Here is a 15,678-nt window from a genome sequence, read left to right as displayed (position 1 = left end):
AGTTTTGCTTCATAGGAGAGAGAGGAGGACTAGACGGGAAGAGGAGGACTACTTGGGAAGCAACAGCTTGCTACTGTGTGCAGACTGCATCTTCCTGAAGGCTCATCAGTGTTCTCTCTCCTTTTCATGCTTTACATCTCAAAGGTGCTACCTACTGTGATATTTCAGTTTCTCTGCTATATATGACTTTAGTTTGGCAGACCTCTGAAAAATATTCCTTTGTTTAGGGTGACTGCATAGGAAATATTTTTCTTATTCATTAATTTTTTTGTAGGCTTCACTACATATTTTTTTTCACACTGTTGGTATTCTTGGGGAAATATATCACCTTTTTAGGTGTTGACCTTCAGCATAATCTAGGAGAAAAAAAAATGTATATATATCATGTCAATTTCTGTAAATTTTTAACAGCATAATGTCTCCATGCCTGGTGGAAAATTCACAACTTACACGACTCAGCTGAATGCATTGCACCCATATACCAAATACCAGTTCAGGGTGCGCTGTTCAGCTGCTGACCACTTCTGGAAATGGAGTGACTGGAGCGGGATAGAGGAACACACAACTCTGGAAGCCCGTAAGTTTATTCAATTCTTTAATGATAAAATGTTGAACTTGTGAAACTGTATATTTTAAAATTAGCCATCTAAAAAGCTAACTTGTTGATAGATGGTAAATTATCTACTATGCAACTTGTGGGGGAAAAAAAAAAGAGAAAGAAACAAAACAAGGGGGAAAAAAAACCCAAACCTTTTTTCTTTTTTTCCTTAGCTCCTGCACGAGGACCAGATATCTGGAGAGAGAGAAGTCCTTCTGGAAAAAGTCTAAAAATCTTTTGGAAGGTAGATAGGACATTTAAAGTTTTAAAATATTACGTAATGTAACTCTATGAAAAACTATTTCCTTACACATACATTAGTAAGTGAATTTCATAGTCAATAAATCGGACTGCTTTTCTTAACTTTTAGTAGAACCATCCACAGAGACAAATATTTTTTCCCTAAATGAGAATACTGAGAAGCACTTCACATGAAGAATTAAATTTTTAATAGATCCCAGCTGAAATTTAATAACTTAAGAACTTATGTCTTTATTCTCAAAGTCACACTTGAGTAACTGTCTTTTCTGCCTTGTAGTCCTATCCAGTCATCAAACTAGGTCAGGACATGAAATTCATATTATCCTATGTCTTCTTTTGTTAACTCCATTTTCTTTTTAATGTGCTTTTTGTCTGTTCATAGCCCTTATCCCTTTCTGAAGCCAATGGAAAAATAGTGTCTCATGAAGTCTCCTGCTACCTGCTGGAGACACCACTGGAATATAAAGAAGTCACTGAACCCTCAAACAGTACTGAGATAAAACTTGGAGAGGATGACTGTGTAGTTAGTGTTGTAGCCAAAAACCGCGCAGGCTCGTCTCCTCCTTCGAGGATAACGAGTGTGGAACTTCCAAATGGTGAGTGCTCCAGGTAGAGAGCTAAACAACCTTTGAAGCTTGGGGAATACCTGGGCGAGTTTGTTTATTGAAAAATAAGATGATACATGCTTTGTTTGTGTTTGGTTTCTGGTTTGTTTCCCCACCCAAATTTAGTGGGTGGGGGAAGAAAAAAAAAAAATGCTGCTTTGCTTTTAGAGTAGCATCTCGCCAATTAATTGTGCTCTTTGCATAGAAGGAAGGTGATAGTGTGCAGTCTTTGCAGCTATGTTGCACTTTTATGGAGACTTCCCAGGAATAAAAAAGGATGAGGCTTCAAAGCATTAGTGTTGATCTCTGATGTTTAGGGAGATCAGTTTATTTCTGTGTATTCTTGTTGAGATGCTGAAAAGTGTTACGTGCTAAAGAGAATCAGAATAAAGTTTTGGGGATGTTGTGTAGCTTTTTAAGGGGAGAATTGTCAGTTCAGTGGGTGTGAGCTCTGCAGGAGAATTATTAATTGAGCTGGTTGGTGAAGTGTTGGCATCCTTGTGCTAGCAGCTGGGGTTTGAAAAGGAGGTAAGATTTCAGGTTCCCAGCTAAAACACTGCTGCTCTTGCTGTGGGTTTTTGTAAAGGGAAATAGCTGAGCCAGACAGTGATTTTCTGCTCCTAACACTAAGCTTGGGGAGAAGATAATATTGCATCTGGCTATTGAGAGTCCTTGCTTCCTTGCATGCCAGAAGAGCGTCATCTCCCAAAGCCCAAGCCATTAGCTCCAGATCTGCCTGCTGCTCTGCAGGGAGAACAGATTTACACAGCAAAGCCCCTCTCTGCTTGTTTGCTAGGTGCTGCTGCTCCTTCCCCATCCAGCAAACAGGTACCACAGTCGCTTGTCTTGCAACTCACGTTCGCATAGACTGTGCCATCTCTCGCGAGAAGAGATGTGCTTTGGCTGAGATTCACAGTGAGAGAAAAAACAAGTTTGTTCCTAGACAAACATTGCTCTTAATGTTTCTTGTGCTTCTCTAAAAGACTAATACCTTAAATATATTCTGAATATATTCCTTGGAGGGAAAAGTAATTGTATGGGATAGTTGAATGAATGAAAATGCTTTTATAGCTCTCCTTCAGCAGTGGAAGAACGAGACTCTGGGAGTCAGGGAGGTGTCTGTAATAGATTTGTGGTGTGGGACAGCTGATGGCAGCTGGAGCTTTGCATTCGTTTATAGCTTTCTCTGGGATGTCTGAGGTTCCCTTTGGTGTTACCCAACTTGTACGTGTTGAAGATTTGCTCCCAAGTTGGTACAGGAATTATCTGAGTCACTGACTGGAGTCATGAAAGATGACTCATTCACTGAACTAGATGACATTTCTGCCCAAACATCTTTTCTGGCTGCTTCCTGTGTACAGTCTGTAAGTCCTATTAATGTCCTTAAGAGCACGGTGCCTCTGAAGCTTGAGATCTGCTGAGGTTTCGTGAAAACTCAAAACACAAACAAAGGGTATTCTGCCTTAATTAATTTCTCACTCTCTCTGAAAAGTGCTCTGTAGAGAGCTGGGACATATAGTCTGGCTGTTACAGGCTCCCCTACCACAGTAGTACTGTAGTGCTGGTACTTATTTCTGCTAGTCTGGGTTGCAGCTATAAATACACCAAAATGAGTGGTACTGCCCTGGGTGAATGTCTAGTGATCTGTCTCAGGAAATAAAATTGAGAGTGGTGTATTTAAGAATTTTTTCAGAGAGAATGTGCTCACTGTCAGTAAAAAGTCTTTCATGTAAATCGGAAAATTAAAGCAGTTTAATTAGAAATGTGCTCTCTTCTAGTATCATGGAAGTATGGTTTCACTGGATGCATAATAGCATTTTAGGGAAAAGTATTGAAAGACTTCGGGAGTTGACTGCCTTTTTTAAATCATGAACATGAACAAGCTAGGGAAGGATTGTGCACTTAGCTGTATGTTAAGATTGTTTAGAAATAGACAATCCTTCAACATTCACAGCACGTCTGTGAGAGTAAAGTTTTCACAGCACTATTCTTAAAAACTGCCCTTGCCCTTCAGCTTTCCATAGTTTATGGCTTTAATAACATGAAATAATAGACTCAATAGGGAGCATAAATGAGAACACTGAAAAAGGAAAAACTGAAACCCTGAGATTGTTTTTGCAGATCTGTCGTGGGGCCACAGCTGTTGTGATGTCCTTTGGAAAACATCCCTTAGCTCAGTGGGGTCCCATCTGATGGACAGCCATAGACGCTGCAGGAATCAGGAGTCGTTCCCAGATCTGATCACTTCAAGAGCAGCTAAACCTTGATAATCAGAAATTTAAAAAAATAGACTAAAGGCAAAACTCTTTTGTTTTTTGGTGGGTTTTTTTTGGTTTTTTTTTTGGTTTTTTTTTTTTTAAATTTACTCTTGGTAGACTGAAGCCTCCAGAAAGTTCACTAGAGACTTGACTTTTGCTGTTCATTCTCTGTGAAAAAAGGTTGACTGTGGTCGGGCGAGTGACAGCAAGGCACTGTGAAAGAAACACAAAGCAAACTGGTAAAATGACAGAAGGAATTTATTGCTGTAGGCTCCTGCCAAATTGGTGTCAAGTCAGAGTTGAACCTGACATCTGCTGTAAATCCTTACCTTGAAAAAGTGCTTTTTAAGCCAGTCCTGAGCTGCAGCACTTCTCGTCATCATACTTAAGGCTGGCTGAGGGATTTGCTGCAAGCTATGTCTGATTTCCAGAACTTCAGAAAGCATAGCTGAGTGCACTGCTTCGAATTTCCCAGTACCAGGAGCGCCACTCTCGTAGTTAGAAATTAGTGCAGTTTATAAAACCTTTGTGCTGTGGCTGGAAGGCTTTCTTACATCTTGGGCTACAGATAAGTGTCTGCTCTCTGATGGATTTTTGTGTCGTCTTTTTTGCAGACAATGTCAAAACAGATCGGGCCGTGGCAATGGGGAATGGAATTTATATTTCTTGGAATTCTTACCCTAACATGACCTGTGGCTACATAGTAAAATGGTGTCATTCATCTGGGTCTGAACCCTGTAGTGTGGACTGGCAGAAATTTCCTTCAAATACAACAGATGCAGTGATAAAGTCTGGTAAGTCAGAAATAATTTGTTGTGTGTCTTTCTGGTTTAGACCCTGAGCAGTAAGTGGAAGGAGAAGTAGGTTGAGGATTGTTGCATTGCTGTGTATAGAAATGAACCCCTCCTTGGTACTGTGTTTATTTTAATTTCTAACACAGCCTTGCCAAATCCAAATATCGGTCTTGGTTTAACTGTTATCATCCTATGTTTATTAACTGTTTTGAAATTACCTTTTCTGGCTACATCCAGCAACTTCCTAACTCAGCCTAATGCATAACAGTTAATCTAGGGTTTGGGGTTTTATTTGGATCCTAAACATAAACAGCACTGCTCAGGATGGGGGGAAGACTAATCTGTTGTTTTTACATGAGGCAGATTTTTTTGAGTGTGACCTCCATGTGTTGGCTTGCTGTCAGCAATTGAAATTTCCTGGAACAGGGCACATTCCAGGTCTCTAGATGCTGGTGGGCAGATCAGGGAAATGAAACTCAGCTGTGGTGGGACTATTAGGAACAGAAGAAGAAAGAGAGGACCCAAAAAAGATGTAGGATTTTTCTCTGCTGGCTAGAAGGGTATATATTTGTTTTTTTTAAAAGAGTTTAGTATATAAAGCCTACATTAGAGAAAACAACTTGAAGCTGTGCACATAGGAAAGTTGAGGGGGAGAGTAGGACCTGGGAGGGGAGGCAGTATGTTTTCCTGCCTGTAATTACAACCCTGTGTCAACATTGTTTTCGTCTGTGCCAGTTAGAGCTTGGTTTTTCTAAGCAGAAAATACTATGTCTGTCCAACAATGCACTGCTCTACTCCTGAGCTCTTTCCTGAGATGGGCGTTACCAGGCTGCTAGGGCTGGGCTCAAGCTGGAAAATCCACCCCTGTGCTTAGTCCTGTCAGGAGAATCTCTCAGGCTGGACCTGAACTCTTGCAAAACTCACTTGACTTCTGTAGAGTTTCACATCTTGTTTAGAAAAACTCTTGAAAGTAGTGTACAACTCTGACTGGAGAAAATCCCAGGAAGTGGTAAATTATTTACATGTCGTAGTATCAAACACCTATGCCTCCACTAAAGACATATGAAGCAGAAATTTGATTACTCTGTTTTTTGTAGAGTTAGTTCAGGCCTGGAGTTCATCGCTAACGTGCTTCACTGTCACTTTTGAGAATCCTCTGAATTTCGTTTGTATTGTTGCTGTAATAAGCCTGAGTATTTCAAAATGCATTTGTCTTTCTGAGGAGGAGACAGGATCTACATGGCTGCTGTGGGAGGAAAGGAAGGGGATTGTTTCTGGTAACTTGAGTTTGTGTTTCCCCATGAAAAGAGCAATTTATGCAATTTGAATAGCTTGTTTTGAATGCTGTTTGTTTAGAACCAAAATTTCTCTGAGAACTAGACTTCTTACTGCTTCTAAACTACATCTGATGGCATAGCTTCTATAGGAGTTACAAGTAGGAGTAGTATTTATACCTAATACCATGGTCCAAGACTTTGTAATTTTTTAATATGTATTTATATAAGTCACTCTTCATAAGCGAAATATTCTTACAGCAATTTTCTCTTGTAGCTCTGTTTAGACCTGGTGTGAGATACAACTTTTCACTATATGGCTGCAAATCTGGTGGATATCAGTTACTGAAAAATGTAACTGGGTATATGAAAGAGCTGCGTAAGTGCACTTGATTGTTCTGAGTCTTTACAAAGTGAATTTAGTCTATGTCTATTTTTAGCTCAGTGTTGACGGAAGGAGATTGAGACCAGAGTCCCCATACAGTAGTACTGACTTCTGCTCGTTCTCTGTATATAATTCTAATACATTTCTACAGCCACTTCCAGTTCCTAGCATGCAGTGTTCTCCAGCTTGTGTGGTGGCACAGGGTGTCACGAAGTTTGCTCTGAAGGCAGTGGCAAAGGCATAATTTGAACCATAGGGCTGGGGAGAGGAGGCAGCTTTTTTTGATGAGGTCAAAGTAAACTTCTGAGCACATTTGGTACAGCTCAGCAAATATAAGAAATGTCCACAACACTTCTGTTTAAAAGCGCTTCTTAGACCAGAATTAGATCCTAGAGTACAAGCCGCTTTGAGAATTGCACTTGTATTCCCTCTTATATGAACACTGTCTGCGTAACTGCTTTGATCCAAGGCTGAGCTTTGCTTGCCTGGAGGCACATCAGTGTCTGAATGCTAAGAATCTGAACGTGGCTTTATCCTTTAGCATCACAACTCTGTTGTATTGTAACTACAGCACCCATTTCACTTTGAAGTTTAATGTGTTTTCTGCTAAAATAGTTTGCTTGGAAGACTGAGCTGCTGACATAATCTGAGCCCTTGGAAATGCCATTGTTTATTTCATTGCTAAGGCTGAAGGTGAGGTTAGGGCAATTTTACCAGAAATCAACTTTCAGCCATTTGTAGCTCTGCAAAAATTCTGAACAGTTTCCCAGAAGGTTTTTCCATATGTATTCTCAATGGATTGGAAGCTTTCAAGGTAAAAGGATAAAGTATTTTGGGGAGTAAAAACGCATCAAACATGCAGAAGAAACTTACTAGGAACTGAGAAGTGTATGCACTTTGCACAAGAGCATAGGTTCATCCTAAAACCTCAGATCTGCCTTTGGACAGATAACCCTCAAGGCAAAAATAGATGCATTCTTAAATGTGAGTTCAGCACAGGTTCAATGCCAATTGTCAGACTAAGTCCCAATGTGCCAGACCTTACACAGTATCTGCTGTAACACTTCCCGTGGAATACAGGTACTGGAATAGGGACTTGTGAGGCCTGCTAAGAATAATTCCTTTAAGCTGAGATAGATTTCCATGACAGGAATGTGGAGTTTGTTTAATTTGAAGACAAGCTATGAAGTCACAGAGTTAAAGCCTTTAAAAGCTCTGAATGCTGATTTGTATGCTCTGGATGTTTATGTGATCTTTTGGGGTTGGTTTCAGGAAGAAGGATATTTACATGTATGGGTCTCTGAGAAAGCTGCCCAAGGAGACATTTTTCTTCCAGCTTCTGTTAGTAGATAATACAGCAGTAATTAGTAACAATGAGACCAACATACTTGTATCTTCATAGTAGCGTGTGCTCAGTCCTTTCGCATGTTCTTGAGAATGAGGGAAAAGTATTCAGGAAAAAGTTGAAAGTACTAGCCCTGAAATAAAACTAATGAAACACTTACATGGATTCAGCATTTAATGACAGCGTGGTTTCTAACTAGCTTTCTCCTTCATCGTTCTCCCCACAGCTCCAAAACGTGCGCCAAATTTTACTGTAGAAGAAACTTCTTCAGATTCTATATTGGTAAAATGGGAAGACATTCCTATTGAAGATTGTCAGGGATTTTTAGAGGGATATCGACTTTCCTTTGCAAAAGGTGAAAAAGATGCTTTAAAGCCTAGGCTTTCAGAATCAGGTAAATGAACACTATCTTTGCTCAAGCTTTTTTTTTTTTTTCCCCTCTTAAAAAAATAATTAATTAATTTTTCAAAAAGATGTTTGTATCATAATTCAGTTGCATTACTCACTGGTATAATTGGCCCCTGATATGTGACAAAGGCATTTGAAATAATCAGCTCCTTGTGTAGTTAGCACAGTTGTTTTTTAACATAAGGCAAAAATTGGAGACAACCCGGGCTCACTGAGGCCATAAAGCTATGCAGTGACTAAGTGGCAGTGTGAGACACTGCTATGTGTACAGACACCCTGGGTAGACGAGACATGGGGGAGGTTACGTGGCTATATTTTATTGGGTATATTAATCCAGTATCCATCTTGTAAGAACATCTCGTACAGAACTGAAGCCTGGCTCACATTAACGTAAGAGGACAAGCAGGAGTGTAAGAACCTAAAGTCAACCTGCAGCAACAACATACTCCTGTGCTGATTGGTGCTGTGTAAGCAAGCAGCAGCATTGCTAGTTTTTTTTATTTCAGTTTCCTTTACACAGGCTGTTCTTCAGGTTTCATATGCTGACTTCAAGAAAGTCTTGCTAAAGCTGAGGCTATCTTTGTGAATCCTTTCTTACAAATGAATGCTTTTCTTACTGCTTCCAAACCAACAGGGAATCCAGAACTTAAAGTTAAGAATATCACTGACTTAACAAAGAAGTCTTTGAAAATACTTGATCTTCAAGGCAAAACAAGTTACCAGCTGGACCTACAAGCCTATACTGCTGGTGGGTTGAGCCCTCCCAACAGCCTTTATGTGGTGACAAAGGAGGACTGTAAGTTGAATCTCCCTGTTCATTAATGGTCTTCAGCACAGGGGCTGTATGATGTACATAAAGCTGAGCTTATTTTGTTGTGTTTTTTTTTTTTTTTTTTCTAGTCCCTTTAGGTAGTCTGGGCCTACAGTCTAATTTTTAATTTATCTAGTTAGCTATTTTTAAATACACAAATTGGTCCAGTTCAGGGTGAGTAAATGATCCTTTCCTATTACAGCTACCTTATAGTTCAAGAAAAATAACTTCTAAACTACTACTAAATACGGTAGAGTCTGAACTTAGTCTTCTCAAGCAGCTAGTTGTTTTTATCACATTTCCCATGATGAATATCTGCTAATACATGGTGGGAAGAAAGACATTGTGGAAACACTTAGCAGTTTCAGAATTGTAAACAGATGCTTCTCTGCTTTGAATTCAGTTTTATTGATCTCTTCCAGAACCAAACCCAGAAAGACAGTTAAAAAAAAATAATTACTTTGGGGAATGGGGGGAGAAGGGAGCGGGGAAGTATTTCATATGAAGGACTAAACACTAGGGTGCAAGTAAAATACATGAAAAATCAAACTTGAGGCACTTAACATCAATGGTGGAAGGCAGTGGGAATGTATCAGAGCTGAACCTTGGGAATCAGACACCTTGTAAACCCTATAAGAGGCAGTGTAGTTTGTGCAATGAGTTGTTGGCCTGTAAGAGCCGTTACCAGCTCAAGTAACCTGAAAGTGCAATTCCAGTGCTCACTGAGAACAGAATTAGAGTGGCAATCAGCCTTGTGTTGCACATGAAGCCGTTTGCAATTAAGTAATGAGAGAGAAATATCTGCCGGTTCCTGTAGTTATCACTGAACCAGCTCTGTGTCCGGATGGACTTCTGTTCTTCCGGCAGAGAGGAAGGGTATGGTACACGTACACTCACTGTCACTGTCTGCAGACCACTGTTAGATGAGTTTGGTGAAATGGTCTCTAATCTGTGGGAATGCTGGAAAAGGCATAAAACGTGATGGTAACTTTGGATATATATTTACTGTCTTGTGTTTTTTTTTTTTTTCTTCTGTCCCCCAGCTGTAGGATTAATCATTGCAATTCTCATCCCCGTGGCAGTGGTTGTGCTGCTTGGAGTCATGGCCAGCATCCTCTGCTACCGGAAGAGGGAGTGGTAAATGCCTGCCTTCAGTTCTATCTTTTACTGGATGTCTTTGCTTCCATGCTAGTGTGTTCCATGATTTTAGCTACTCTTTGTTTTCTCCAAGTACAGTGGGCTTTGTTTAAAGGCGGGTGGCAAAAACACATTGTAGAAGCTGGAGGAGAAACTGAGTCTGGGAGGAGTAAGAGTGAGGAATGCAAAAAAAAACATTTTGCAGGAGGCTGTCTCCCAGTAAGCACCGCTTATAAATAGTTCCTAAGTGGAAATAAGCTAGCAACATACTATAATTTTTGAGCCATCCACAAACACCCAGGTAGACATCCCATCTCCATCTTTTTGTAAATGTGGCATATCAAGTTCCTCAGTTTAAAAATAATTTTTAAAAATGGTTGGCTGTTTTTTCCATTAAAGACTCAGTGAAAGTGTAGCACACTAAATCTTTGTGCCAGATATCTTCAATATTCCGAACTAAAGGGAAGCATCCTGACTCCTTTTTTATATTCGCACTCTGTTTCAGGGCTTGGTAACTTCTAAAAGTTTGTTATTTTCTCTTTAAAGGATTAAAGAAACATTTTATCCAGAGATCCCAAATCCTGAGAACAGTAAGGCACTGCAGTTTCAGAAGAACATCTGTGAGGTAACCCTCATTTTAAATCTAGTATTTATACTTCTAAAAGGTATTGTGAGTAAAAAATTCTTTTGCAAACTTTGAGCCTTCTGCTCCAGTTGTAGAACAAACTCTGTGGCGGGGGGAACTGGACAAGTTACTGAGTAACTTTTGTCGGGTGCTGTGTAGAGCTTCCTTGTCAATCTTGTTACTTGCAAAGTTTGAAGTAGGAAAGGACTGCTGCATTTCTCTCCCCCTGCTCTTACGGGAAGTGTCAGTGCATGATTACGATGTGGAAGTAACGTACCCTTCTTTGTCATAGGGTTAGGGAAGTAGAAAGTGTGGAGAGGTGTACACACCGTAACCCCAACCTCCTGGTAGACACAGTAGCTGGAGCTGGGCGTAACATTTGAATAACCTTCTGGAATGAGTTATACAAAGCTGAGATTTGGGGAAGAGTTCTCAAATGCTTATTGTGAGATCTAGAGTCTCTTTAAATTGGCTAAAATACTTTTAATGTTAACAGGAATATATGATGAGCCAGAAAATGATAACTAAACAACTTTTTTTTTTTTTTTTTACATTATACTAATGGCATGAGTGCAAGCCCATAAGCCAACATACTGGTTTAATTTGGGCAAGTTGTTGCTTTCAGATTTCCAGGTCTTTGGCTTAGTCTCTCCCTCTTCTCCTTCTCACTTCAGGGGAATAAGACACTTAAAACACTGGAAATGAACCCCTGCACCCCTAATAGTGTCGAAGTGGTGGAAACACGATCTGCAGCTCCCAAGATTGAAGACACAGAGATGATGTCTCCGGCAGCAGACTCCACTGTGCCTGAAGATGGCTCTGACTCAGAAACAGAGAACCATGTAGTTGTGTCCTACTGCCCCCCTATCATTGAAGAGGAGATCTCAAATCCCCCTATGGATGAACCTGTGGGGTCGTCTCAGGTGGTTTACATTGACATCCAGTCAATGTATCAGCCTCAAATTAAACCCCAGGAGGAGCCAGAAATAAACTTGGTGACTACAGCAGGCTATAAGCCACAAATGCAGCTGCCTATCAGTGCTCTGAAAATAGAGAGTCGCTCACCTGCAGAGGAAGAATTGGATAAAACTGCAGGTTACAGACCTCAAGCAAACACAAATGCCTGGAACATGGACACTCCAGACTCTCCTGGATCAGTTGAAAGCAACAATGAAAATGCATCTTTTGGGAGCCCGTGCTCCATTAATTCCCGACAGTTTCTGCTTCCCCCAAAAGATGACGAAGACTCTCTCAAACCCAGTAACATAGGGTGGTCCTTCACACACTTTTTTCAGAACAAACCAAATGATTAACAGTGAGTCCTTATTGCACCTGAACCTGCCTTCTAAATAAGCTCTTATTCTTGATGTTGTAAAGAAAGGAGGAGGAAAAGTGCAAAAGGCATGAGTTATTCTTGGAGACAGTCAGCAGAGGTTCTAGCGAGCTGAATGTTACGTTAAAGTTAGCGAAAGTGTTAATGTTCCATTTTAACAGAGGCCAAGAGGCCCAAGTTATAGCAATTTAGTTATTAGTAAAATATATTGGATATAAGGGGTATTAAGTTTAGAGCTCCTGATAATCATAGTGAAAGAATTCTGCCTACCTTCACATAGTGCTCCAAGATTAATATGGTCTCATGCAACTTATAACTTGGAAAGATTGCTTTGCTTTGTTGTAGTTGTTCTCAACTGTGCATACTCAAATGATGCAGCCCCAACAGGTTTCCTTATTGAAAGTTTCATTTATCACAAAGCTCAGCCCAACACATGGAAACAATGTGGTTGGAAACTGTTGAGCTTTTTACCTAGTTACAACTGAAGAACAAATGAGAATGTTTTTTGTTTTTTTTTTTTTTCTTTTTTCCTTCTCCCATACAGAAGAGTATTGTCACTGTTTAACACTTTTGAAGCAATGGCAATTCAAATCTGTTGTTTTTTAACTAGACACTAGTTTCTGTACCTACTGTACAATGTTTATTCAATGTTTGACTCAGGGGTACAAACTTGGGGAAAAAGTGTAACACTGACTTAAACCTCAGCAAGAACTGCATAAAGCTTAAAACTTTTTTAAAAAACAAAACTTAGAATGCTATATATTTTTTTTCTATCCTTTGTTTAAGGAGTTAATCTTTCCTAATGTATTGCAGTAATGCATTTTGTATTTCATAGCTTCGGATCTCCTGCTTCAAAGTGGTACAGTACTCAATTTGCCCCCAGCATTCAGCAGTCTTTGCACTAAAGAGTAATGTAAGCCATGGGGAAATCTCTTTCTACTAACATTAGCTGTGCAAGCAGTCTGACACATGAAATTACAGGTAGGTAGTACTAGCTCCTTGAGAACAAATTGCTATTTGGATGGTCTTTATTGTATTAGCTTTGCCACCTGCTGTGTGGCTGTTCTCCAGTGTTTACCAACAGGACCTTCTCTACCAATCCTACCTGGGAGTACAAGGTGGGATTTCTCTAGTGGCAGGGAGAAACCCAAGGAGGTTTTAGGGCTGCTAATTCTACCTCTCCTTTACCAGACATGTGATGCAAAGAAAGCTTAAACAATGTATATCTGTGTGCTTAAAAGAGTGTTCAGACCAATCATCTTTGAAAATGCTTGTTTTCACTTACGCATCTCTAGGCAGCAGTAGTTGTAACACTTCACTGTGTAAACTTCACAATGTGGCACCGTGAATTTCACTAGCTTACATTGTCTAACTGACTGGTTCCTTACTGTAAAACACAGTGGTGAGAGGTCAAATATTTAAAAGTTTGATCAGTCCTAGCTGAATCTTTTTTTGAGATTCCAATTTCCTTAGCTACTTTGTGGTGTTTTGAATAAATAAGATGGGGGAGTGGTTTTCTAAACAAGAGCCCAAAACGGATAAGGAGGCTGAATTGGCTAAGCTGCTAGTTATAAAGGGGTGAGAGCAGAGCAGGAGGATGGCTAGCTCTGCAGACATTCTGTCTCCAAACCATGTGATCTGGCCATCAAAATAAAAACAAACATTAAACGTTAAACCTAATCACAGCAACAGATGGTGCAGTGTCAGGTGTTGGTACATCTCTCCCATCTCTGTAGAATGAAAATACAGAGGGATTTCAAAACTGACAAAACGGCAAAACACTAAATAGCATCCAAATCATCATCAGTAACAATTGCCTCTGTGTGCCTCCTGGAAGAGTGAAATGTGAAGACAGTAAAAACAGATGTGCTTGCAGACCTGACAGAGTGCCAGGTGTGTCTGCAAGAAGAGAAAGTGCAGATAGGATTCTGCTTTTAAGGCTGAATTTTGGAATTAGCAGAGCTGCGACTGAAAAGACAGATAGGCAGTGCAAAGAGCTGGTGTCCATCTGTCACCAGACATCACCACAAGAGAAAGTTTCATGCCTAATCTATTACTGCCTATTCCTCAGAACACTAAACTAATACATAAAAGGAAGCAGTTCTGCCCTTTGTGCTTGATAGCAGGGAGGAGGCTAAATCCTCATAGTAACAACCCTTTTTCACAATATCTTTTTTTAGAGCAGAGTTCTTTTCACTAGTGGAGATTTGGCTTAATGTGTTTATCTCCTAAGATGAATTTTAGATTGTGCTACCATATGCTTTTAATTGAAAGCAGAAGATGTCAAGGACAGAGTGTATGGGTAGTGGTTTGGGTTTTTAAGGGAGCAGTTTCTCAATGCAGAAGAGCTATCAGTATTGTATGGTGATCCAAACAAAAAAAAAACCCTCTGTAGTGGAACAGCTGATCATGAAGAATAACTGCTTTCATATGGCTGTGTATTGCAAGAAACAAAACTAAACTGAAGTTTGAGAGTACTAGCAATTTTAAGTTTGCCAGACTGGAAGCCAGGCCAGCTGGAGAGCACACAGAGCTCACAGGGAGCAGCCTAGCACCCTTTGCAGTGCTCTCATGGTGAATCACGTAACACAGCCCAACCTCACATACTCAGGTTTTCCTTTGTGCTGCTCTTCCTATTCAGTAAAGGCAACAGCATTTTAAATTGCTTCATTTCTTAGTGATTACGTAGGGGAAAGGTCCACAAATACAGGGTCTGCCTTGATATTAACAAAGCACTCTGATCTAATTATCTGTCACCTTTTTTTTTTTAAACTTTGACTATATATTGTATTTGACTGGTGTTCTGACTTCCAGGATGTAGGGCAGAAGAGTCCTGTTAAGAGCAATGGCTTACCACGTGCATCATCTTGTATCAGTAGCAGAGAGTGAGGTGAATAGGGGAGCGACACAGTCTTGTGCTGCATATGTAGCATCATTTACTGTTGCTTATTGGTTATGAACCTATAAGCAGTTTTAATTCTAGCACTTGAAAGCTCAGCTGCTTCACCTCTGTGGTTTCCTTTGAGGTTGTTCAGTGCTGCCAGTGAAGACTTATTTCAAATGCCAGTCTGAAATCTTCAGCAGCGAATCCAAATACCAGTTGGGTAGTGACAGGGTGTGTGCTAATTTAGTGACCATGTGAAGACACCTCTAGGTGCCTGGAGCAGTAAGGATGAGTGACAAGGAATGTCAGGGAACAGACTTGCTTTTTGAGCCCAAGTGCCATGTTAAATCAGTGAAGTGTCTTTAGGAATGTCTTCTTACCAAATTCACTTTCAAAGCACGGTGCTGTTCAGCCTCTGAATACATTAATAACAATTGTAAGACTAAAACTTTGGGATTCGGGGGGGATCAGACTACTTGTACTAGTGCCTTCGGGCTTCCTGGTGAGCCTCTTCAGTCAAATTGTTTCTCAAAAATGCTTTAGGAAATGTAAAATACTGCATTTCCTAACCATCATTTTCTGAAATATCTTATTCCTTTATTGAATGTCTATTTTGTTTTAGTTCTTTTGGCTTTTTATTTTTTCTAGAAGAATAGAAAGTTCAGCTTTAAAAAAAAAAAAACAAAAACACACACACAAAAAAAAACCACCAGACAAAAAAAACCCAACTTCCAGAAGCGATATGACCAGAAGGGATTGTGTCCAAAACACTGTTGGTCCTAACCCTGTGCTTCAGTCCTCCAGTTGGATCAGTGTTCAGAGATAGAGAGTGTTAGTGCCAAGCAATTTCTTTCTGAAGCAAATAATCAGTGCTGCTGCTTTTTATTTTTGAGCCATGCCTGTCATATGTGACAACTGGGGGTTCATAATGGGTTTTTGTACTGTTCACTGTACGTGTGG

At 40.0% G+C, this 15,678-nt stretch overlaps 1 protein-coding gene across 4 annotated transcripts in view; it reads left to right on the top strand.

The window, feature by feature from the left end:
• LIFR (LIF receptor subunit alpha) overlaps positions 1–14,663 on the top strand; it is a 51,468-nt gene extending 36,805 nt beyond the window's left edge. For all 4 annotated transcript variants that reach the window (XM_086770821.1, XM_086770824.1, XM_086770823.1 and 1 more), the window contains 10 exons: positions 412–577; positions 772–842; positions 1,242–1,455; positions 4,337–4,516; positions 6,068–6,169; positions 7,747–7,914; positions 8,563–8,724; positions 9,783–9,876; positions 10,423–10,501; positions 11,176–14,663. In XM_086770821.1, coding sequence (XP_086626947.1) covers positions 412–577; positions 772–842; positions 1,242–1,455; positions 4,337–4,516; positions 6,068–6,169; positions 7,747–7,914; positions 8,563–8,724; positions 9,783–9,876; positions 10,423–10,501; positions 11,176–11,814 — 1,875 coding nt within the window. In that variant the 3' untranslated portion in view covers positions 11,815–14,663. The remainder of the gene's footprint in view (positions 1–411; positions 578–771; positions 843–1,241; positions 1,456–4,336; positions 4,517–6,067; positions 6,170–7,746; positions 7,915–8,562; positions 8,725–9,782; positions 9,877–10,422; positions 10,502–11,175) is intronic.
• Positions 14,664–15,678: the final 1,015 nt, after the last annotated feature.

The sequence above is a fragment of the Chlamydotis macqueenii genome, chromosome Z, assembly GCF_036417535.1.
Source record: "Chlamydotis macqueenii isolate bChlMac1 chromosome Z, bChlMac1.mat, whole genome shotgun sequence".
NCBI lineage: Eukaryota > Metazoa > Chordata > Aves > Otidiformes > Otididae > Chlamydotis > Chlamydotis macqueenii.
The sequence above is the reverse complement of the archived record's forward strand: the minus strand, read 5'-3'. Positions and strand labels throughout refer to the sequence as shown.